Source organism: Phasianus colchicus, chromosome 5 (genome assembly GCF_987193195.1).
Source record: "Phasianus colchicus chromosome 5, bPhaCol1.hap1.1, whole genome shotgun sequence".
Lineage (NCBI taxonomy): Eukaryota > Metazoa > Chordata > Aves > Galliformes > Phasianidae > Phasianus > Phasianus colchicus.
Window position 1 is genome coordinate 56,034,131 of NC_143440.1, and position 25,604 is coordinate 56,059,734.

Below are 25,604 nucleotides of genomic sequence, written 5' to 3' on the forward strand. Positions count from 1 at the left end.
AAAGGATCTACACTTTATTATTTCAAAACCTTGCAGCTTTTGAAAGGTTGGGGTACCAGCATAGCCTCCAAGGCCAGAAATTATCATGTTTAAATACGAGTATCTGGGAGCGCTTTATGCGCTGTGCTTGCAAGAATGCCATTTCATTCGTGGTCCTCGATACTTGTAGGTATACAGCAATATTTTGGTCTCTCTGGAGGCAGACGCAGTGTGCTCTCCTTGGAGCTGAGCTGACAGAAGTGGCTGTTGGTCTGCAGTGCCCGGTGTCCTAGCAACAGCACGGTCTGCCGCAGCCGCCATGTTGAGGCCTGAGCCAGGCACTGTGGCATTGCCACCCTCTGCGGTAGCCCTGGCTGCCATCCATCGCCTGCAGAGCCTGGGTGAGCATGCGTGGGGCCTGGGGGGCTGCTGAGGCACCTCCTGTTCCCCGTGGCAGGATGAGGCTGTGCCACATGTGGGAGGGTGGGCTGCTCTCCCTCCAATGTGACCCCACAGCCTGGCATGAATGGAAGCAGGGGAAGCCCCAAACCTGGAGCTGTGCTGTATTTTGTACTGTATGTTTTCTACTGTAAAGACAGGTTGCAGCTTAATAGGGAAAATAAGTATTTTTTTTTTTTTTAGCCTCAGCGTTCTTTGTCATAAATATCCTCAGAAGACATTGCTGATGTTATTCCCGTGGCTGCTCTGGCCATCGGCTGTTCCTTCCTGCAGCCCAGTTTTTTGGGTTAATGTGGGAGACATAAAATCTGAAGGAGTCACTGCAAGTGTTTGGTGGAGACGAGCTGTCTGCAGGCTGCATGTTTCTAAATGAGATAGCTGCCGTGGTTATTAAAGCATTTCCTCCTTTTCTTCTTGGTTTTGTTATCACATACGTGGCCATCTGGTTCCTCTGTGGGACTCTCAAGACTTCTTGGCAAGCACGAATGTGAAGATGTCTAGGGCTTTTCTTCAAGGCTTTCCACTGCATCTTATTTCTAGAAACATGGCTTAAAACAGCGTTTTCACTGACAGCTGCGGTTTATACCTGCATCACAAACCTCCTCATGATGGTGACATTGTGGGGCATTGCTTTAATCTGAAACCTGGTGGTATGTTAAGAAAGCAAATGTGCCTTGCTCTGTGGTCATGGCAGGTGGTGTGAGGCAGGTGCTTGTGGTCCCCACAGCCTCTAACGTGAGCACATGGTGTGGTATGTGAAAGAAGGACATTTAAAAAAGCACAGATTCAATCCTTTTAGGCACTGAGGAGTTACAAGCTCTTGAATTGTCTTTAATGCTTTTTTTTTTTTCCTGAGCTGTATCAGACAAAAATCTGCTTATGGAGCGTTTGGGCCTTCTTGGAAGATAAAGTGACCAACAGAACCACATTTATCACTCTGCCTCCTGTGGAAAATACACTCTGCTTTTAGGGTAGCTGAGTGGATTACAGAGATGCAAAATTGGAACAATTCAGCAATCAGCGATTTGGTGTGAAGGCCTTTATGAAGGAGACAGAGCAATGACTAAAAGCAGAATAAATTTGCTTTAAAAGGAAAGATTAATCATCTTGTAAAAGAAGGATTGCTCCAAGTGTAAGCAAGGAAATTGAACTAAGAATAATAAAGTTTTCTAGAGGAAAGGCACCAAATAATCTAAATAGTAAGAGATAAATTTCAAACAAGCTTTATCTAGCTCTGGAGTATTCCTTTGAGAAGTAGGGGCAGACAAGTATTAAGGCTGAGCAGTCCCAAAGGATGGATTGCACGCAGAGGGATGTTGCCTCTGGTAATCGTTTCAAATTTTCCAATTTCAGAACATTCAAAACTTTCCATTGCAGTCAAATCTGTTTAACTGTGATGGAGAGTTATTCTTGTCTAACAAAACTGGTTTCTTATACGTTACCAGGATTGGGCACAGCCTGTGGTTAGAGATGTGTCGCAAAATATTCACTTCTTTAGAAGTGAAGCCTCAGCTGTCAAATGAAGGACTGTGTTTTTCTGTGGAACAAGGATCTGAGCTTCCCCATTCCTTCTGATTTTGTTGCAGGGCATCATCTCAACAGCTTAGTTTCAAAGACTGTACAAATATAAAGTCCCATAATAGAGCTTAAAACCTAGAGGTCAGAAAAAAGCATGTACAGATGAGATGAATGTCTTGGGGTGACATAAACTGTAGTAAGAGATCCGATTTGATGTAGAAATATCCCACCAGTTAATGGCTGTGGTCACAGAGCTCTGCCCTGCTGGCCACAGCCTGGTGCTGTGCATCGTGTGCTGTAAGGAGCAAGCAGTTTGGAGGAAGGATTGGAGGTGTGAAGGAACACTGGCTTGATAGTCTTTAAGAATGTGGTGTACAAGTGATGGTCTGCTGTGTGGAAGGGATGATCTGTGACTGCTGCTGTTTTTGGAGCAAGAAGTTTTTGCTCCCAGCTCTGAATGGGAGAGGCCAGGAAGTGGATAGCTGATGTGTTCTGCATGTCACTTCGATTTCTGTGCTATGCTTAAAAAGCTTAAGGGTTTGATAAAGAGAAGAGTTTTGACGGTGATGGAGGTGGCATCAAACAATGAATCTTGGAGCATAGCGTAAGGAAAAAATAGGAAGGCTTTACGAAAGGATCAAACAGAAAGAAACGAAGAAGGGTTCTGAAAGGGAGAAGATTGGGGAAAATAAGGCTTCACAAGCAGAACTTAGATTTTAACATGGATTTTTATTTATGTGCGATGCACCCTACCTTTTGTTGTGTTTCTCCAGAAAACAGCACATCGTTGTGTTGAATTTAGGGCTGGCAGGTGCTGCTCAGCAGGCCTGAAGCTGGGCAGGCAGAGCAGTGTGCCTCTGCTCCCACTGCTTTAGGATAAGGTGAAATCTACTTATTCTTAGATTAAGAATTTACTCTTTTCCCCCTGTGAGTGTTTTAGTCTCTGTTACGAAATCAGGGTATCAAAAAATGTCATGCCACTGTAACAGGTACAGTAATCTTCTGGAAGAATTCAAATCCCAGCAATTCTTATTCTAGCTCAAGCTAAATTAAATTTAACAATACAAAGAGCAGCTTCCGCACTAACATAAATCTCACTTCAGGTGTTGATGAATCCAGATTAGTATTTTTGTTGGAAAGAGACATAATGAAGCCATTACTACTTGGAAAGATTAGCTGCACCTTCCTGAAAGGGAAATTATTCTGATCCAGAGCTTTTACTTCAGTAAAACTCTGCAAACTTCTCTCAATGACTCTCTTAAAAGATGGTTTCCACAGAATTTAACTTGGAGCCGTTTTAGGACTGAGAACTTGATCAGGACCCGTGGACCTCATATGCCCCACACATCTGCCTTTTCTGTGCACCAGGAGGAGTGTGAAAGATGCTGACCTACTTTAGAACATGAAAAAGAGATTTAGCAAATAATTTTTAAGCAAGTCTTTTTTTTTTTTAACTATCTTTGCAGAGCAGAAAAGCAGTATTTAAAGCTTTGAAAAAATGATCCATTTTTATTTTACTATCTTTTTTACTTCAGAAAAACATGTGAAAAATGAAGACTGTGCATTCAGTGAGGAAATCGTGCAGCACCTTGAAGACACTATTGCTGCTATTGAGAAATTGGTAAGAAAAATTAATACTTAGTTTGAGATATACAGCAGAAAGTTGGCTGGTAACAACAAAATCAGTCTCCAGCAGTTGTAATTTTACATGTGGTCTCTTGTGTACATTATATTCTACCCCAAGAGAGAAGCAGGCTGGGTAAAGGTGGGGGATGTTTGCATGCAGCTTGCTGTCTGCAAAGGTTTGGCTGTGATGGTACAAACCAACCTGAGTAGAGCACACAGCTGATCCAAGCCCCAGCTCATCTGCTGGTGTTCTGATGTGGGAGCAGTGGATGCCTTTTTTCACTGCAGGTTGGTGGACCTTGGGGAGTGCTCACACTTCTGTTGAGTCAAGAAAGGAAGAGTCTTATGTTAGCAAATTGGAACTGAGGGTGTGTGTAAGCTTTGTTCCCAACTCTTATCTTTATAGTTTGCTTTTTCTCAAGAGATGTAAGCTCCAGACCTACAGTGACTTAGTGGTAGCATCAGAGAAACCACTAGAAAGCAGCAGCCTATACTTGCCTGGAGCTTTTTTCATCAGAATGTTCTTAACAGCCTTTATGCAAGGGAGAAACATAAAATCATAGAATGGCTTGGATTGGAGGGGACCTTAAAAGTTCATCCAGTTCCAAGCCCTGCTGTGGGCTGACTGCCCTCCACCAGATGAGGCTGCCCAGGGCCCCATCCTGCAAGGCCTTGGGCACCTCCAGGGATGGGGCAGCGTGGGTGCAGAAAATGCATTCCTCTCTCTTGAAGTTACAAGGAGGATGCCCCACTAATGTCAGTGAATACAGCAGGTGGGACAGAGTTCAGCAAGGAGGTGCTTTGCCCTTCAGCTCAGTGCAAAGGGGGTTGGTTTGGAATAATTTCTCTTTACTTGAAAGACCTGTATTGCATGTGGTGGTGGAAGATAATACCTCAACTGAGCAGGGCTGTTCCTAGGTAACTGACTTTTGTTGTAACAGCTCAGAGGTCATTGAAGTCAGAATGGCTTTGAGCAGAAGGCACTTTAACAAGCATCTCTGTAGGGCACTTGTCTGTAGGTAGTGAGGGTCTGGCGCCCAGAAGATATCGCGTTGTATGGGAAGACAGGGTCTCTCTCCTGATAGCCAATAGCATTCAGTGCCCAGCTTATATAAGGCTGTTTTTCCTGCCAATAAAGGCCATTTGCCATCCACCACGTTGGTGTCAGTGAGCTGATGGACCGAGCGAGCTGGGGTTGGTTGCCGTGCTGTTCCAGAACCAGGTCGCCATGCCTACAATAGGCAACACTTGTCTAAGTAGGTGGAAGTCTTGTAAAAACTGTCTTCATCAGTAGGCTTCTGAATCAACTATTCAGACCAGCTCTGCGTTAGCCTTATGAGATGAGTGTTTTATATAACGTGCTGAACTCATGAAGCTGTTTTCTTTTTCACTGCTTCAGCTAATTGAGGATGTAATTCATATGAAATTAAGAACCTCTTATACATTTATTTAACATATCTAAATATTTCATCTTCTCAAGGAAAGGCAAATAATTTACATCATGCATATAAGTTTGCTCTGTAGACAGCAAAATTTAACAGTGTCTTTTCTGCACTGTCTTTGCTGGTGATTGTAACAGCTAGCAAAAATGAAGGAGAAAAATGGGCTTGGTTTTGTGCATAAGTTGTGATGTGAGAATCTGTATAAGAACTGACTTATTTTCCTGGAGACTGGAGGAGTCTTTGTCAATCCACCTGAAATTCTCAGTCACATGATTTTGGGGGTTCAGTTGCTTCCCACCATTGGTTACTGCCATTGGTCACCTCCATTTTCTCTCGCCCTACCATCACCCTAAAGGTAACCCTTTTCATACCACCAGCTGTGAACCAGAAGATGACTTCCTGGTGTATCTGAAGGCCAGCTGCAGGCTCTGTTCAGCTCTGGGCCATGAGGAAATCAGGCTTTTCTGTTGCTAAAGTGACACCCTGTAAAACAAGTTGTTATTTTGGAGACTGGAAGAAAGGAAGAACAAGGATGATAAGAGGTTTGTAAGGAAGAAGTCCTTTTTCACCTGTTGTATTTGTTCTCACTTGCGGATTTGTTAATTAACAGGAAGAAATGCGAAGGAATACCATTGAATGCCTAGAAGAAGAGACTATAAAAAACAGCAAGCTTCGCTTCAGAATGCACAATTTTCCAGGAGAGATTGCTGCAGAGATGGCAGGTAGTACCAACCTCTCTAGCTCTGGAAAGGGAAGAAAATTGAATTTTCTATGCATGTAAATGATTTGAAGAATTCTCTGAAATAGAAAATAGCAATGGTAAATGGCTGTCAATAACTTGTTAGTGTATGAAGATGGGTGTTTACTGATGTGTGACTCTGTAAGGGATTATTCTCTTGTGTAACAGTGAGACATCTTCACTAAAGGCCTTACACAAGCACTAGAAGAACAATGGGAGAACTGCAGCATTAGTTCTGATTGCAGCAGTGCCACAGCTGTTCTCTGGTGTTTGTGATGGGGCACTTGAGTGCTCTGTGCTGCAAGTTCCTTTCTTGTGAAGTAGGATTAATAATGATGAAATAATAAACATTACTTTGGGTGGGACTCATCTGACCAAATGTCAATCAGGTGCCTCCTACAGCTGATGAAGAGAGAGAAGCACTTCTTAGACGTGATTCATCTCACGTGGAATAGATGTTTAAAGCAAGCCAGAAGAATCACCGGCTCAAAGTACCTCGATCTTTCCCTATGAAGGGATGTAAATAGATGAAAATAAAGATTGAGATCTCTCTTTTTTCTATTTTCACTTTCAAGATTCCCAAGGCATACTCTGCTACCTCATCTCCATTGATTTAGTGGGCATGGGTAATGGCTTGGTGGTTGGGCTAGATGATTTTGGTGGTCTTTTCCAACCTTAATGATGCTCTGACTCTCACTGCACTGTAACCACAAAGGACAATGGTCAAGTTGCTGATCTAGATGAGCACTGGGATTTTTTTATTTACAGGAGAAGCAGCAGAGTTGGATTTGTTTATCAGGGTAACCATGAGGCTGCGTGGTTCTAAGTGTGGGGCTCATAGGGATGGCAGCACTGCAGGGAGACCTACAGAGCAGGGCTTTGCCTGCAGTACAATGGAATTAGATCAGCTTTAGGCTCACTGGGAAACAGCAGAGTTTTTTTTTTTTAGTGGAGTTAGTAGAGTTTTCTTTTTTCCAGCTGCATTCTGTTTGTTGATTTGTTTCTTACAGCAAGATCCCTCCCTCACCTTCTCTCTGCCTATAGCATGGTTGCAGTGCAGCTAGCTGGCTGTTTATACTAGCTGCTGCCATTCTGCTCTAAGTGTTTTTGGGTGGGTGGTTGTATGCTTGTGTGACTGTTATCTCAGAAGCTGAAAAGATGCTCTAGTGCAATGCCCATGCACAGAAGAGCTTTGTCCACACAGCCTCTTCACGTGGGCTCTTCAGTTTCACACAGCTATGGCTCTTCAGGGAGAAATGCTGTTGAATTCAAGCAAGGTGATCCTGCTCCTTCTCCATAGCTTCCAGAGCTGCTGGTGCAGATGTTTTTCAGTGGCTATTTATCACTTCACTGTATGCTAGGGGACTTTGTAGGCATTTAGTTTGGAAAAGAGCAATGGCTCTCTAAGAACACAGACTTTTTCTTGTTGATAAACGACGATGACTCAGGGAAATTGTGATAAGACTGAAATGCTGAAATAAAGCATGTGATTTAGGGGATGTTATTTAGTTAGTGCCTTACAATCACAGCTATTCCTTGCCAAGTGACAGTACTTATAGCGGTGGGTCCAAGATTATGAATCAATCCCTTTATGCATTATCTCAGCTATGCCTTTTTGCAGCTAAGAGGCTTCTGTGTGTTGTATTTATTTTGTAGCTCTTGTTGCTGCGTCACGTGAATCTGGTGCTGCTAAGATGAATCAGCTGCAGTCTGCATTGAAAAACATTGCTTATGAAATTGAATTATTGGATGAGAAACAAACCCTTTGTGAAAGGCAGAATGCTGCACTGTGGTATGTATTTATCTGAGAGAGGAAAAACATACTGACAAGGTGATTAAGGCGAACTGAAATGTTATGAAAACATGGTGAGCAGTGCTTGTCCCTCACCCCTGTAGCTAGCTGTAGTGTTTCTAGGCAACTCTGTGCTGCAGCAGCAAGCCTGCTCTTCCAGATCTGGTTTCTTGAACATCAGAGCTTGCTTGCTGCTGCCTGTCCCCCTGGAAAACCCTGATAAGCTTGGCTGGGCAAAGCTGGCTGCTGCCTGGCTTCTTATGTTGTCAAGGGAGAGTTTTCTCTTTCCATGATTTATGTTAAGGAACAACTGAAAAGATCCTAACTCTCAGTTTAGGAAAAAAAAAAAAAAGTCAGGAACCCTGAAACTAGATGATCATTATGGCCCTTTTCAACCCAGGCATTCTATGAATTAGTAACTGATAGGGCTCCCTCTTCAAGAGTTACCCAAAGATACAGAGATGATTCTTGTTTTCTCACTGACAGATCTTGTGTTATTGTCACCCCCTGGCAAGCTGATAGAGAGCTGTTCAAAAATAAATTAAATGCATTTTCTTAGGGGAAGTCTTCTTTCTGCATTTGTTTGGTGCTTGAAGGCAGTCCTTCCATTTTTAATGAGCCTTTTGGAAAATAATCCCACTGGAGTCCCAGGCTGGATGGGACTGTGAGCAACCTGCTCTAGAGGGAGGTGTACCTGCCTATAACGGGGGGTTGGAACTGAATGATCTTAAAGATCCCTTCCAACCCAAACTATTTTGAGATTCTATGAGAAAGTAGAACTTTAAGAAGGTAATAATATAAAGAACAGAAAGCTGCTCTATTAGAGTGAAATGTCTTAAATGGTCTTAATCACATCTGCTGGTGAATGTTGTGCCTTACAGTAGAGACTGAGTTGTCAACATATGAATAAGCAAGTATTCATTTCAGTGAACATTTGGAGCAACAGAAGTAACAGAAGACATTAATGGTTTGGGTTTTTTTTCAGTGAGGAACAAAAGTGCCTGCAGACACAGCATAAAGAAAAAGTGGACTTGCTGAATGAAAGGATGGCAACAAAAATTAACACAAGTGTGCTCTTACTTGAGACTGATTGTAAAACAAGAGCTACAGAAAAAGAAATAATCAGAGCAAAGACAGAGTTAGAAAAACTACAAGAAAAAATAGCTGAAAAAATGAGTCAGCTTGAGAAAGAGATGGAAGAGTGTGATGGAAAGGTAAAGGTTTTGAAATGCCCTGAGAAGTTGTGCCAAATGCTGTGTTTGGGTTTTTGTTTGCAGCTAATTTAGGTCCCCACAGCAGCCAAGCACAGAATTGGCTCTTGTAAATACATGTGCTCTGTGTGTGGGGAGGGGGGGGGGAAGGGGATTCTTATGTACACATACAAACACACACACCCCCCAAAACTGCACAGTTTACAAAATCCATTTTCTACCAGCTCATCTCATGCTGTGTCTGTATTGGTTCTTCTTGCTGCGTGTGGGACAAATGATTGTATGCTGGGATTGCATCCCTCCAGACACGCTGCTTAAAATAAAAGTGCCTGTATTTACCACCAAACTGTGAGATAAGGTTTTACTGGTTTTTTACATCCTGCCCTACTTTCAGTTGCATACATTTGGTATCCTTTCTGAATGGTAACATGAAAACAAGCAAATAGATTAAATGAAAGCTTCCTCGTAGAGAATATGTCTCCTCAGAACTGTAGCTGTGTTCCTGGGAAGGTATAATCAGGTTTTTCCACTGAAATAAAATCACACAAGCTTCTGAGAGATCATAGAATCCTAGAATGGCCTGGGTTGCAAAGGAGCACAATGCTCATCCAGTTCCAACCCCCTGCTATGTGCAGGTCACCAACCACCAGACCAGGCTGCCCAGAGCCACATCCAGCCTGGCCTTGAATGCCTGCAGGGATGGGGCATCCACAGCCTCCTTGGGCAACCTGTTCCAGTGCCTCACCACCCTCTGTGTGAAAAACTTCCTCCTAATATCCAACCTAAACCTCCCTGCCTCAGTTTAAAACCATTCCCCTTTGTCTTATTCCTATCCTCCCTCATAGTCGTATCCCCTCCTGTTCTGATCCTCATTTGCATCATTTATTGATTATTTCTTTTTCATATAGAGTTTATTCCTTTGGTACATAGCTGTGGCTTTGGCAGAAGTTTATTTTCTGCCAATGTAGATGTTGTGCTCATTTAATTTTGAAAGGCTCCAGATGCTTTAATATAAATTTTTAAACAACGTGTAGTGTGTTCCTCAGAGCAAATTAATTGTGTTATTTTTAATGCAGAACAGAGAAATGAAAAAAATCCTTGATGCTCAAAAGGAAAAAACTTTGGCAAAAAAGCACATGTTTGAAAACCTGAATATAAAATTATTGGACCTGCAGCATCAGATAAGTCTGAATTCCACGGTAAGTTCAATGCAGAGTCGCTGTGGTTCATTGTTAGTGCAAAGATCAACATTTAATTTCAAAATTGGTCAAAGTGAGAGGAATTTAGAGTGAAACGCTACCTTTTAAGAAGGAAAATAAGCTTACATGTTAGCTGATTGGCATTGTTGTCTAATTACTGAATTGTGAGTCTTTGAGAATAGAGGGATCGTAGGTATCTTTAGATAGATACAATGAATACAGCCTTAACTACTGCTTCCTCAGCATTCTTTCTTTGCAGACAGTTGTTTGACTGTGAAACCTCAGATTTCCTAGAAAACATTAGAAGAAAATCCCATTCAGATGTTACAAAATCTTAAAGATCGCTGGCAGGAAAGGGATTCATTGTCTGCTTTTTTAAAAAATGTATTTTATTTTGGCGTAATCTGATTTATTTTTTATAGGCAATACATAATGAGGAAATTCTCATCACAAAACTGAAAGAAAAGAAGGAACATTTGGAAAAAAAGATGGATCTCAAACAGGCAGACATGGCAGCGGCCTTGGAAAAGAAGTAAGAATTCACAAATCCTTTGGGCTGATCTTTCTGCTGAACCTGCATCAGTGTTTTCACTGGAAAAGGTGACAGCAACGTTTATGAAGAACCAGCCAAATTCCTTGAAGCCTGTGAATTGCTTAACACTGTAAAATAGCTAAAATTCTCTTTATAGATGGGAGTCTTTCTATTGGCTTCAAGGGTATACAGAGAAGGTTTTGGATTAAGCTGGGGCTTAAACCGAATTAGCTGTCAGTAATCAGTAAAAGTTCCTTTTGGACTAGAGCTACACCCAGTTAAACAGCACAGGCTGGTTCTATCAGCTGTTGCTCTCTGCACTGGTTACCATTTTGCAGTATAGTTATTTGTTGGGACAGAAACTGTTTTGGTTTTTTTGCTGTAAATTCCCTGAGGTGTGAAATGTAGCAAATGATGTGAATAAGCAAAAAAAAAAAAAAATCTGATGTCATTCTATGGGCTTGTTTGCTGCACACAATAGAGCTTAACATGGAGATCCTCAATGTAAGATCACTAAGGGTAGATCTGTGCTGCTTCCCCTGCTTCCCCTCTGTCTCTGCCATTGGTTGTGTGAAGGTTTATACAACTGAAGAGGATGGGGAAAAATGAGATTTTCTGATGGTCCTGGTTTCCTGTTTGAACCCTTTTTGCTCTACAAGATGAGTTAAGAACCCATACAAAGAAGAAAATAAGAGTTCTGTGAAACATGGGTAAAATTATCCTTCAGAACTTTTAATATTTTTCTTGATGGCAGAACAAATCCATTAATGTCTTCATGAAATGAGTACTGCCATTAATTAACAGTGTAATTACTGTAAAGAAATGAGCTGCAGCCACCATCTGGTCACGGCTCTTGCTTCTGCAAACAGTTATAAATTGCTTATCTTTACACTCTGGAGTACCAGTAGGAGGATCTGTGCTAGGGAGCTTGTTTATGCTCACATTTAAAGGGCCTAAAAGTAGTTGTGACTTGGTGAATCACCATGGACTCATGGGTTGTGGTGAATTTTATAGCCTCATTGTAACATATTGTCCTTCTGTTCTCATTCCAGTGAATTTCTGAAGCTGTTAGATGTTATGAATGTCTTTATTTCCTTCAGAGTGCTTTTCCTTCATAACTCATTCCATTATTTGATGAAGCAGACGAGTTAAGCAGCTGAGTTAAAGAAAGAATCTGGCCAGTAATTTTTTTCCTTCACAGTATTTGGCACATTATCTCAAAGCTTGCTCCGTTTGAATTTTGCCTTTTATACAAAAGGACACCCTTGTGATATCTGTTCTTCCTTTGCATCACATTTCTTTCCTTAGGCACTTCTTTAGGTTGACTCTTGTTTCTCCCATGACTCCCAGTTTGTTTAGAAGGTAGTCAAAGGAAATTAATATCTCTTTTGCTGACCGCATCCTGTAAAACATACAGTGGCACAATGTCCATCAGAAGCAAAAAGGATAAATCCATGCTCAAATTCTACCATTTTAATCAGTAGACCTCTTGCTGGTAGGATTTATTTACCTGAAGGCCTGTCTGCTTGCTGTTTGAATAATTATTCTATCAGTTTGTCTATAGAAAATACTGCCCACAAGCCTTCCTTGACTTGTATTTTAAGATCTAGCAATAGAAAGCCTGGTGGTTCTGTATGTCCTTAACTTTTTTGCAGGTTTCATTCTCATCAGATATATTAGGGGGGAGTAATGAATAAGAATATCTGAATGAAATAGATCTCAAATGCATGCAGACATTCACATATCTTACATTTATATCAAAGGGCCTGAGAATAAGAATGCATTTTTCTGGGAGGGTGGTGAGGTGCTGGGACAGCTGCCCGGAGAGACTGTGGATGCCCCATCCCTGGAGGTGTTAAAGGCCAGGTTGGATGGGGCCCTGGTCAGCCTGGTCTACTTGATCTAGTGGTTGGCAACCCTGCCTGCAGCAGGGGAGCTGGAACTTGATGATGATTGAGTTCCCTTCCAACCCAAGCTATTATATGATAGCTTTTAATAATCTTGTGTTAATGTTCACCTAATATGTCCAAATTGACTTTAATAGAAATCAGATTGATTCTGAGCTACTGCTTGCACAATCAAAAATTGCACGAGAAAAAGAGGATTTTGATCAGGAACTTGGAAAGGTAAGAGATTTTTATTCTGACTTGGAGTTTTTACTAAGCCAGGTCTTGATGAAACAGTTAATCACAGACCTGTCCAAAGTGGGACATGAAATGTCTTAGGTGCTTTGATTTGCCCATGCCTGTATGTTTGGTGGATACAAACATGTAGAAGATGCATGGACATTTGCCTTCTACTCTGCTTAGGCTCTGAAGGCAGTGCTGAGATGTCCTCTTTAACTAAGACCACAGGCAAGTGTTATGATACTGAAGGGGGTACTGAGAGGTGGTATAAACAAGGCTGTGCTCTTGTGAGCTGGGATGCAAGAAACTAGAGTTTTGAGACTAGGGTGTTGATTTAGGAGAGAGTCCATATGCAATAAGAGAATGGAACAGACTGATGTATATATGAAGATTGTGGTGAGATTTGTTTACAAAGATGAGGTTGGGTATCCCGACTTGGAAATCTGGGTGTGGAATTTTCATAGTGATTCTTGATGATTGGCTCCATGCTTCTTTATATTATTAATTTATATTGCCTGTGGCACTCCATCTGCTGATTCTGTGAAGGAAGTCCTACTACCTGAGATTATTGGTATGTAGACTACATCCATCCATCTGGGAATGATTTCTAAGTTCATGACCTCTCCATATTTATGTATATCAAGCAAGGTATCCACTCATTAAAAAGTTGGGGCTCTTAGCCTGGAGAAGAAAAGGCTCTGGGGAGACCTTATAGTGGCCTTCCAGTACCTGAAGGGAGCCTACAGGAAAGCTGGGGAGGGATTTTTATAAGGGCAGATAGTGACAGGATGAGGGGAAATGGCTTTAAACTGGAAGAGGGTAGATTTAGACTAGATATCAGGAAGAAATTCTTTATTATGAGGATGGTGAGGCACTGGGACAGGTGGCACAGAGAGGTTGTAGATGCTCCCTCCATGGAGGCATTCAAGGCCAGGCTGGATGGGGCTGTGAGCAACCTGGGCTAGAGGGAAGTGTCCCTGCCTATAGCAGGGGATTGGAACTAAATGATCTTAAAGGTCCTTTCTAACCCAAACCATTCTGTGATTCAGTGATTCTAAAAACTCAGACACGTTGGCATTAGGAAGTACCAAGATCTCTCCATTAAATGCATGCTTCGCTTGCAGTTCTACTGCACTCCCACAATCACAAGCCAGGACTCCATTCCTACTTCCTTTCTCTCTTCCAGCTTCCTACCCCTGTCTCCTCAGCCACGATGCATGACTTCCCTCCTTTAATACTGCATGCCTACCTTCCCAGTGCTCCTTCCTGGCCAGTCCTTCCCCATTCCCATTTCATCACTCTTGTAGCTCACACAGTAGGAGTCCCTGTCTCCAGGTGGAGAAAGGCACCATGTGTCTGGGAGCAGCACACAGCCTGCAGGTTGTTTCAGACCAATTGGTTTGAATGGGGACATGGAAAATCCAGAGATGCCATCTTGATGTGACATTTGTTTATGTCAATTACATACATGAAGTCAAACTCGATTTATTTAAAAGTTCTCAGATTTTTTGATGAAAAGCATTGTAGCAGCATAGAACATTATTACAAGGTATAAGAGAGGATATTTAGCTAACATCTGCAGACCTTATTTGTAGGCTAATGAATATCTACAAAACGCTGAATGCCTGAACAACAAACTTAAATTGGAAAACAAAGCTGTGCACCAGAAGTTTGAGCGAGCACTGGAAGAAGAAAAACACTGGGCCAGAAGAAGAGATGAGATGGGGGCAAAGTAGGTTTTACCTATCAGCTTTGGGATCCAGATATTTTAATTTTGTCATTTTATGACTAATGCTTTTCTTGCTACATACTGAGGCCACATTTCTACATCTTTTTCTTCTGTTAGATTGAGGAGGTTATCTGTTCTGTTAGATGAGAAGCATGAATTTCTAGAAAAACTTGTGATGAAAACGAAAAACCTGGAGAGGGAAACTGAACATCTTGAAGACAGCCTATTGTATGTAATCTTTCAAAATCAGTGGTAATTAATTTCAGTCCCCTTGCTGGTTTGAGATATTCTGAAGTGGAACATCAGATAAAGCAAAGCAAACTTAAAAGGGTTTATGACCTGTACCAGTAGGCTGGAATGAAACCTCATACAGCAGAGAGGTCAGCTGCCCATTACCCTAATTCAGTCTGCAGTTTCTTACCATGAAATGAGAAATATTCAAATAACGAAGAATGTTGTAGCAGATGTAAAATGCAAAATGTAAAAATTCACAAACATTGGTTTTGACTGCAACCTCCATACAGTAGTATGAGGTCTTGAACCAAGCCATCATCCTCTTCTGGTGGTATCTGAAAAAATCTGCTTTTGCAAAGCAAAGTAAAAACAGGTTAGTCTTGTGCACAAAAATGCCCTCAAAATATCGGATTTTTGGGCTGTGTAGTCAGTGGGGTGTGGATGGGAGCAGCATCACCATGGCACTGCAGCTTTTTCTGAACGTGTATCTGGTGGAAGAGATTTGGGGATTTTGTTGCAATAGATGAGGAACTGGCCGTGTGTACTGACCCCAGATATCCTGTCCCAGTTTGCCTGTTTACTGGAGAATCAGGACAGGAATGCTAACTGTTGTACTCTAAAAGTAAAATTAAAGTAAGGAGGGTAATCCTGGCAAGGGGAAGAGCTTTTTCTCTCTGTTGGAGGGTCATCCTTTGCAAGAGAAAGTGAAAAGGATCAGCCAGTGATGTCCTCCAAACCTAGCAGAGCCAAATATTGCATACAGAGTGTTTTCTTTGCTGTCAGTTGTCCTCGTTCAGCACAGCTTTTCTTGCAGTGTGGCACCAAAGGGCTGTGTTAATATGGTTTCCTTGTTCTCTCTCTAAATCCTACTGAGAAATGTTTTGTTAATATGGTGTTGTTCAGCTTCTGGATATAATTACAGATAAAATGTAAGAAAATATTCACTTGCCTCTCTTTTCATACTGAACATGAAAACATACATTCATCCTGCTTTGTAGAGAAAGAAGTACATTTCTATCTAATATGAACAGTGTATTTGTTATTCTTGACAAAAGAAATGCTGCTGCCGTGTAAATATGGAGTGCAAATACACTGGTAGAGAGGAGGTCAGCTTGTAGAGCAATGTAAATAAAATCTACAGTGTAGAACTAAATTAACAAGATGCAGAGGTGAAATAGTCTTTGGATAGTATCTTGACACTGGTTTGGTATCTAAACTAACGAGAGGAAAGGAAGGGGTGTTAGAGCTTTCTCAGACTTGTAAATCAGACGACATCAGACAACACAAAACCTCTTAGAAAAATTGTTTGAAAGATCACCCTTTCCCAGTCTCTATCGTTCTACTTCTTTTTATTTTGTTTGTACATAGTAACCTTGTTCTTTGAATCTTTGCTGGTCTCCTGAGAAGCAGCATCCTTGTCCATTTAGCCCAAATTGTTTAATTTCAGTGAATGATGCACAGAGCTCCCAGTCAATTTAACAGGGTCACCAAAGTGGAAACCAAAATTAGGATCTCTTGTTAATTTTTCTTTTCTCTAAAAATGATGAGTAATATATTCAGAATGCCACCATTCGCCTTGCAAGATTGATTTTTATTTTTTTTAATATGAAATTTCAATTCTAGTCTGTCAGGTTTCATTCAAAGAGGGCAATCTTTGAACCAAAATGGGAAACCCACCAACTGTGAACATAATTTTGCTGAGTATGGAATAGAAACAAATAGGAATTTTTCACTGTTCTGCAAGGATTACTTAGGACTACAGTGCACTACTACTAAAATGCCTCGGAGCACTGGTTTGATAAATTTTGCATTTGGAACAATAAAACCTTTGGAAGAAACTCCCATCCAACCTCTTTATGAATCCTTCTGGATTTGGAGCAGGTGCTTCCCATTGTCTTTGCATCTTCAAGGAGTGAGAATCACTGGTTTCACACCACCAACCTTTTTTTCATTGTATTGAGCTCCCCTAGAATATACTGAATACACATAAGAATCATGCATTTTGACATCAACTCTCTTAATTTTAAATGGATGTTTTGAAGCTGAGAAACTCTGTAATACACCATTTGGCTGAACACTACAGAATGTGTATTTCTGAGATGTGATCCACAGGTACCACGTTGCCTCTGTCCATCTAGTAAATGTTTAATGGAAGGAATATTTTGAAAAACTCTACTAAAAATTTGAGGGAAAATGCTTGCAAATATTCAGCATTGTTTCTGAAAGTTTCTCTCTCTTTTTTTTTCTTCCACAGAATGTCCAGGGAAAGTAATGCAAAGGAACTGGCATCTCTAGAGCAAAAATTGAAGGCAGAAAATAAGATGAGGTAAGATGAGAGAGTGTGTGTACTGTATCCTTAAAAACAAAGCAGTAAATTAATGCATTACTGCACTTAGTTGCTGTTACATCAGAGATATAAAACTAAAGCCTTCCTATGTAAATATCCAGTGATAGAAAGGCAACAGAAGAACATTTCCTCAAATATACCTATGGTTTCACTTGAATAGTACCACTCTGCTGCCAAGTGCTGACAGTCATTGAACGTACCATGTAAGTTGGTCTTCATCATTATGGCAGTAAATATTCTCCATAATTCATAAGGTATTTGATATTTACCAGGATAGAAAGCTGTGAAACTGTTGGTTATTTATTTTCATTAATTTTAAATTTAATTAATGTCCGTTGGTCACTGAATTGAATATTTACGTCATACTTTTGTCTCCAAGATGCAATTGTGCTCAATCCAATGAGCTGTTTTTGCTTTTCTCCCCATTAAAATGCCATTCTAAATTCTAATTCTTTTGATAAATAAGAATCTTTCATCTGACTTCCAGTATGCACTTTCATGTCAACAGCTGTTCTTGTATCAGTGCTATGCTCTGTCCTTCTTGTAGTTTACAAGCCCTAGGGATTTATGAACACAAAATCATGTCCTTTCTAGCTTTCCAAGTTGCTAAGGTAAATTAACCAAATTATTTAGTCCAGACTTAGCAGAAGACTGGTTGCCTTTTAGATTCCTTCCCTTCCAAGGCCTTGGTTACCTCCAGGGATGGGACACCCACAGCTCTGGGCAGCAGTGCCAGGGCCTCACCATCCCTTGAGTAAAAAATTTCTTCCTAACATCCAACCTAATTCTCCCCTCAATAATAAAGATGAATATTCCAAATTCTCAAATTAGACTTGCTCCAATAATGCTGTGTCCAATCATGTTGTGTCTCCCTTCACTGTTTTTTTTTTTTCTCCCAATTTCAACTTACTTCTGCTTATTATCTGTCACTAGAGTGATGCTTCAGTGGAAGCTACTGTACTTAGCAAAGCAAAGCAAACTCTTTTTTTTGGAGGAGGAGAATATAAGCAGAAGAGTGAATGAAAGGATAGACACTGGTGAGAAAAGGCATGCTGAATTACTTCTGGAGGTATGTTGAACAGCAGGTATTATAACTGAAGTCATTCAATGATACAATATGTTGATTCTGTACGTTCAGAGTAAATTGGTAAGTAGGCAGCCTCCAAGGGCAAACTCATTGCAAGTGAATAAGCATGTTATCAGGTCTAAAGATTTCCAGCATCTAAAGGTCTTCTCCATCTTTAGAGGTGTTCAGTAGCCATTTCGACATAGTCCTGGGTAACTGGCTGTAGGTGGCCCTGCTTGAGTAGATGGGATTGGACAAGATGACCTCCAGAGGTCCCTTCACACGTCAACTTCCCATGATATCTTATCCTCATTAATAATTTAAAAGCAATTCTTTATCTCAGCAGATGTGTTTTCAAGGCAGATTACTCTCCTTTTGTTCTGATTGTTTATTTCCTAGTGGTTCAGGTAGACACTGTATATTTCAGAAATCCCTGTCCTTTGTTCTGTTTTCCATTATGAGACCGAAGAGCTTGAAAAAGAACTTCTTCAGTCTGAAAAGCAAATCAAAGCGCTGACTGAAGAAGCAATAAAGAGAAAAAATGATTACAGGAGTTATAATGAAGATTTTACTAATAAAATAAAATACCTGGAGGTAAGCTTTGTGTTTGTTTGTTTGTTTTGCTGTTTTGTTGTTGTTTTTAATTAATCCTGGGTCAATTTCTGGTGGATGAATTGATCTCATTCCATACAGAATTGGCAGTGTTTGCTGCATTACACTGGAGGTAGGCTTAGTAATTATTTCAAGACATATCCCCCTCTCTGTTTCTTTTCTTCTGGTGATAGTGGGATTTTTGTTTGTTTCTTTAGTGCTCAACAGGTCTCATGAAGAGACCCTCGGATTATTGAGACACTGCAAGCAGTGCACACCCAAACATGTATTAATTTACATAAGAGCATCTCTGCCAATAAAATGCCATGCAGGGAACATTTTTCTCAGAAGAAATGCCCCCCATATTTTAAAATAAAAATCCAGCACAAACTAAGTTACAGGATGCATCCATTTAACTGTACTGTGAGCTACCCAATATGTAACTTGTTAACATACAATTTGTTCCACAGTTTTTGAGTAAACAAGCCAGCATTCATGGAAATATGACAGCTTGATTTTAGACATTGTTCAAATTCTCCTCTGAATTATGGTTGTTGCAAATCTGTTTGAGTGACGAGTGGTCTGCAGAGTATAACTCAAGGCAACTCGGTGTCAGTGTTCATTAAAACACTAAGTTTTCTTTCCCAAAGGAAGGAAGACAGAGACTGAGTATGAACCATGCAGAGCTTTGGGAAATTTCAAGCACTTCACCAATCTTTGGTATCATCATATGCTCTGTTCCCAGGCTCTTGGTCAATATTCTGATTGGAAATGGGGTAAATCAGATGGCAGGACTGTAGGAAGTGTGTATAATTTATGATCTTAGAAAAGTATTTTTAGAGAAGGCCTTGAGGATCTTCCTCATTTTTCTGGTGGAGAGGTTATGTATTGAAGGTTCAGTTCCCTGAAGAGCCCTGTTGGGTAAGGCACGAAGTTGATCCTCCCAGGAGCCTGTCTTCTGCAGTGATCAGATCAATAGCGCTGCTTGGAAAGGCAATGTAAGAGCAGTCAGATATAGAACAGAGTCAAATATAGAACAACCCTACTTTATTATCTCCATGATAAACGACAAGTCAAAAACTTCTTTAGATGGAGACTGCATGTACATTAAGTAGCTTTTGATGGAATTTTATGCTTTGCTGGATAGAAGAACAGAAATTCTTCTATTACTGATTAATAATTTCAGTTCACATATACGTTTATCCTTTGTAACACCTTACAACATATAACTCATTCCAGCCCATTGTTGGCCAAATAGAACAGTGCTCCCAGATGGTTTGAGGGAGGCCTGCTCTCAGGTTGAAATTAATCTGTATTTTCTTTAATGACTCAGGTGTTAGAACAGTGTATTAATCACATCTGCAGAAGACAGTCATGATAAGAGTGGGAGCACCCTCTACAGTGCAGAACTGGAATTCAGAATGTTTTTTAACAAATTGGAAAAATAATTTAGGGGGAAAAAAGAATTCTTTTGGCCTATTTGTGGGCTTAGATACAAATCTGTTACAAGCCCATCACGGGGAAGGTCTTCAGGTATAGCAGAGAGAAATAGGACTAAAGCTGGCAAGTTAAGCATATGCCAACAAAGAAATGTAGTGATGAAAAAGGCACATATCAAACCAGCCTTTATAAGGAGGCACAAAGGCTGGCAGGGCACATAATGCAGGGTTTCTGCTCCACCTGGTTCGGCAGGACACGGGTGGAACATTGTGCTGGGTAGTGATCACCTCATTTAAAGGAGGATTTAAGTTTCTTAGAGATCCAAGAGGAGTACAACAAAAATGATCAGGAAAAAAAAAAAAAAAGATTGAAGAAACGTGCAGCTTTTCTAGTTAAAATAGGTGAATCTAAGAAAAATGGTAACTGACAAATAAATAAAAAAGGATAGGTCGGTGTCAAACTTTTCTCCTTGGTCACTTGTTGAGACAAATAACAGGCAGCAGAGTAGATTTAACTTAAGAAAAAGTTGGAACCTAAGAAAATGCTGACAGCACAAACTGTGAAACCCTCAAGTCAGTTGTCTGAGACGTGGCATCCTCTACTACTACAGATTTAAGGACAAATGAAACATCTATCATGGGTACTTAGGTCTAATTGATTCTGCTGTAGAGCAGAGAAAGATGGACTAAGATGAACTCTTGAGATCACTTCCAGTATTATTTCTCTGGCTTTTTTTCTCCCCTCTGGTTATGTTTAATTATTTATGCATTAAATGCTGCTGAGATTATCAATTAGTATTTCTTTTCATTAAAGGATGACATCAGAACTGCAAGTGAAAATCTTCTTAAAATAGAACACAAGTTTAAGGTGAGCAGGCTAACTTTGGAAGAAACCCAGAAGGAAAGAGAAGAGAAGTATGCAGAATACGAAGAGTTGAGGAAATCATTTTTGAGTAAGTGTGAAGTAGCTCCTTGACATAGTAGGACTTCTTGCTATTTCTGAGAACAGTATCCCTTTGTCTGCCTCTAGTTCAGGTGAACTATGAAACAAGTTTAAACTGAGCTCTTTGCAACAACTAGAATCCACAGACATAGCTATAGCATAAATATGGAGTATTTTTAAATGCCAGGCCAGTTAAACAGCTCACTTACTGACAGAACTTAGTTTTCTTTACAGTAGCTTTACTTAAAGTTCATTGCACTGCCTTAAAAATCCTTTTTCTGCTTTGTAGAAAAGAAAGATGAAGAGTTACGAATCCAAAGAGCCATTCAGAAATCAATCAAGACTACTGGGATGCTCAAGGAGGAAATTGTAAAAGTTTAAAACTTAATCACACTACTTCTGTAACATTTCCATCACCAGCTCTACTTTCTCACAGGCACTGTGAGGCTGGGGTTGGGGAAGACAGGCTGGGGCTCAGGGTGTGCCATCATCTCTGCTCCTGTGTTTCTGTCTGCTGGGTGCCTCAGATCTTTGCTCAGCTTATGGCCCAGCTCATATTGAGTTGCCTTTAAGCCTTATTTTTGTATTGCCTAGGCACATGGGCAGGCCAAAAAGAGGCTGGTGAGCTAAGGCCATTGTGAACCTGCTCTTATTCAGATGCTTGCTACTGCTAGGGCAGTGTTCTGTAAGTGGGAAAATCTCTGTGGTGACTCTTCCACTTCAACACAGAAACCAACAGCTGTGCACACTGGAATATCCAGTGGCAATAAAGTGACATCTCTGTTGTTGGGTGGCCCTACAGAGAAAAGGCCACTTTTGTGTCTGAGCTGGTTCCTTCCTTGTGGACCATGAGCATCCCTCTCTGTATTTCTGCCTCTTTCCTGTAAGAGAGTATAGATACCTGTCTCAGACGTTACTTTGCAATTATTGGACAAAAGGTGCCATGTTGTAAAAATCTCTTTTCACTTTATTCTTTTATTTTTTTTTTACACTTTGAGTACAAAACTCCTGTATAAAGGTCAGCTAACAGTGAAGAGTTTGTTGTTTACAGCTGGAGCTACGGAAGCAATTGTGCATCAAGCGTGATGCTGCAGTCAGCCAGCTGAAACATCAAACTGAGAGTATGAAGTTGCTAGAAAGAGACATCTATGAGATCAACAGAAAACTTGACATTGTGAACACCGAGAACTGCAGATTCAAATTAGTGAGTATACTGAAGACTAATAGTGCTTCTCAATCAGAAGTTATCTGTTCATTTCTGATTTCTGAGGGAGTTAGCCATGGAAATGCTGAAACACAAACACCACACCACGGGGCAGATTTTGTCTTTTAAAGGGATGTGTGAATCTGTGTTTTCTTTAGAGGGAAACAAAGAGGAATATCTCAAGTGCTGTGCATTTCCCTAAGGCATTTTGTCACATACCTGCTGCATTTAGTGAGGGACTGTGGCAAAAAGCCTTCCTGCCATCTGACGGGGGCTGAAGTGAGATGTCAAGTATGCCTGTGCTGTTTGGAATATGTGCTTTTGGGCATTCTCTGTATACCTTTCCAGACCTGGGCTATCAGAATAGTGCAGCCTCCTTCCCCAAAAAGTGTTATTATTGCCAGCTGCTTTCAGGCTGCCATCCAGACCACATCTGTGCAGTTGTGTGCACGCAGCTTCTGTGCACTGCTGGTGCCTTCAAGCAGAGTGCTCCACTGCTGCAGGTAGGGAACGTGTGCCTGCTGACATTGTGGATGCTAGATATTAGCTACCCTGCAGCTCCTCATGGGCATTTTATCCTTGTGGACACACAAAAGCTTCCCTTGCCTGCAGGAAGTTGGAACTCAATGATCTTTAAGGTCCCTTCCAACCTAAGCCATTCTATAATCCTATGATCCTATTTTGAGGAAGAGAGGAAGGAAGATTCTGTTTGGATGTGCTCTTGTGGCTGATCTCAGTGCCCTACCCCGTTCTACTCTGTACCGTGGATGTAGTCGTACTGTGTTGATTTTGGCAACTGTTAAACTTTGTTTAGCAGGATGAAATGGATGCTGTTGTCAAAAGAAAGCTCATCCAGAGGGCTACAATTAACCTTCGTGTACCTGCAAGTCAAAACTCAGCTTCTTCTAGATGTTAGGAAGAAATTCTTTACTTTGAGGGTGGTGAGGAACTGAAACAGGTGGCCCAGTGAGGCTGTGGATGCCCCTTCCCTGAAAGGAGGGGGGGCCAGGATGGATGGGGCTGTGAGCAACCTGGCCTAGAGGGAGGTGTCCCTGCCTACAGCAGGAGGTTGGAACTGAATGGTCTTAAAGGTCCCTTCCAACCCAAACCATTTTGTGATTCTATGATTCTTCTTGCTGATATCTTTAGAAACATTGAAACTGCTTGAAATTTATTTAGAAAAGTTACAAACTGTGGCAAGTATTCGTTCATATTTATTTTTCTCTTAAAGTGCAATGCACAGATGAAAGAAGATATCTTGGCAATGAATTCTGAAGCAGAAGGCCACCAGTCAGCAATAGTGAAAATTGGGCATGACCTGGCAGTGCTTCATGGTAATCTTAATTACAGCTTCCAAACAAAAAGTTTGGTATTTCAGCCTTTGCATCTTCTTCACAGAACAACCTACCATAACTTAACTGTTAACTCTGTTGCAGGTTTTCTGCTGGAGAGATGGTCAGAGGACAGCTCTCTTCAGAAGGTGAAGTTCAATTTTGTATCATAGAGTTTTGCATAAATATTTCACTTATGATGAAAAATAACATTTCATATTACAAATATGGTACTGGCTTTTTTATTTCATAGAGGGGCACAGTATTAAACCTGTGTTTTCCAGTGATATGTATTTTTTTCCTGGTATTTATCCTTTTGCTCATTCTGTGTTCAACCTTAAGCCTCTCAATCTCTCTTTATCTGCTAATATTCTTAGCATTATTCATTCAGATCATCAACCTTGGAATATTTTTCCAGTTGGGAATGTCTTTTGTTTTCAACAGGAATTAAACCAAACTGTAAGGAAGTTTTTACAAAATATTCCACCAGAACAGGGAGACCTTCCTGTTTTTAATGCAAGGATTGGGTCATCAGTGGAAAACTTCCTGCAGAGCTATTAGTTGGGCAGTTGGTCAAGCTATGGGAAAAGAAGATGAAAAAAGCTTTCTCAGTATAATTTTGAGGGAAATAAACATTCTATCCCATGTCATTGCAGGAATTTCTGGAGAATGAGCAGGAAATTCTGAATGCAGTGACAGCCCTACTAAGAAAAATCCAGCATAGAGAGGAAAAGATTGGTGACATTAACAGCAGGCTACAAAATAGTCTGGAAGGAATGGATTCTCTGCTTGAAAAAAAATCTAGAATGGATGATGATGGTAAGATACACCAAAACTTTTTCACTTTGTTTTTTCAGTCCTAGAGGAGTTCTGTTCAATTTGTTCTTGGCAGTCTGTGATAAAGCACAGGTAGTACAGCTGTGTTAAGTCACCCTACTGCAGATGTAAGCTTTGTGGTAAAGCTGGTGCATTTTTTAAAGAACTGGGCCCAGATATTAGAATTAATAGTAGCCTGGGTGCCATTATCATCTTTAATTTCCATTTTTGAAAGACTTGTCATACAACTGTTAGTAAACTGAGGCATTAGCTTGCTTCAGTTCCTCTTTTTAGCTCTAAGCCTATAGATTTCTGCTTTCCTTCTTGGTTCACAGGGACCTTGTTTGTAATGAGTCACAGGTTTGGTCACTGTATGACTACTGCCTTGTTACAGAAAGTGGTTTCTAATTGTGTTGTGGAGCTGATAAAGGCTGTGCTATTGAGGCTGCTTTGAAATTGTTGGGTCTGGGTTACATGCCAGGAAGAGGGAATTAACAGAGGACGGGAATGTCCCAAGGAGGAAGCCAGGCAGAGGAGGGAAGGATGGTGTATAGCAGAAGAGCTCCCTGCTTCATCTGAAGGCCAATGTCAGTACTGCTGCCTGGGCAGAACATGCAGAGCAGGTTTTTCGTAACACACGAAATCCATACATGGAAATAAATGCACATAAGCACATACAGTTCTCAGTACTGCACCTCTGCAAAAGCCTTTTCCTACCTGTTGCTGCTCACTTTCCTACAGAGAGTATACTGATGAGGCAAACAAACATGCAAATACAGACACAAACCTGTATTTGGATACTGTAAAGAAAAATCTACCAATGAAGATTTTAACACATGGGGTTTAAGACCATACTTTTAGAACTCTGCATTCATGTGTCTGCAAATGGCATTTTCTTTGTAGCAGTATACAGAACAAACTCCAGAAACTTACAATGCACTTTCTCTCCTTTCTCCTAGAATCAGATGCAGTGAAGAATAAATGAGGAAATACTCAAGATATTTTCTGGAAGACAGAAGCCAGGATGTGGGATGAGAAAACCAATGCTATGTTTTATTCAAGCCCTCCTCACTGAAATTTTATTCCAAAGGCTGTCTTGTTTTATTCAAACACTGCCTAAAATATTATATTAGTAAATAAACAAATACAAGCAAAATACTGTACAAGAAAGTGTCTGAAGCTTTTATGCAGATTCACAATGATAAATACAGACGATTTCCTTAATCTATACTAGATATTGTCTTCTTCACAGAAGCAAAGGTTTTTAATACTACAGTCTTA

At 40.7% G+C, this 25,604-nt stretch overlaps 1 protein-coding gene across 4 annotated transcripts; it reads left to right on the plus strand.

The window, feature by feature from the left end:
- The first annotated feature begins 78 nt into the window (after positions 1-78).
- Positions 79-25,491, plus strand: CCDC175 (coiled-coil domain containing 175). Of its 4 annotated transcripts, XM_090141851.1 has the most exons (21): positions 344-380; positions 3,492-3,577; positions 5,402-5,566; positions 5,635-5,746; positions 7,420-7,555; positions 8,541-8,769; positions 9,843-9,965; positions 10,388-10,497; positions 12,542-12,623; positions 14,219-14,355; positions 14,470-14,580; positions 16,841-16,912; positions 17,867-18,002; positions 18,462-18,593; positions 20,844-20,982; positions 21,262-21,341; positions 22,024-22,176; positions 23,408-23,510; positions 23,613-23,656; positions 24,164-24,326; positions 25,283-25,491. In XM_090141851.1, exons 4-21 carry the CDS (start codon positions 5,641-5,643, stop codon positions 25,306-25,308), a joined length of 2,082 nt encoding a protein of 693 aa, XP_089997977.1. In that variant the 5' UTR covers positions 344-380; positions 3,492-3,577; positions 5,402-5,566; positions 5,635-5,640; the 3' UTR covers positions 25,309-25,491. The 4 variants fall into 4 exon arrangements, with proteins under 4 accessions (XP_031461209.2, XP_031461211.2, XP_031461210.2 ...); XM_031605349.2 differs by lacking the exon at positions 5,402-5,566 and having other exon boundaries at positions 79-380; XM_031605351.2 differs by lacking the exons at positions 5,402-5,566; positions 18,462-18,593 and having other exon boundaries at positions 79-380.
- The last annotated feature ends 113 nt before the right edge of the window (positions 25,492-25,604 follow it).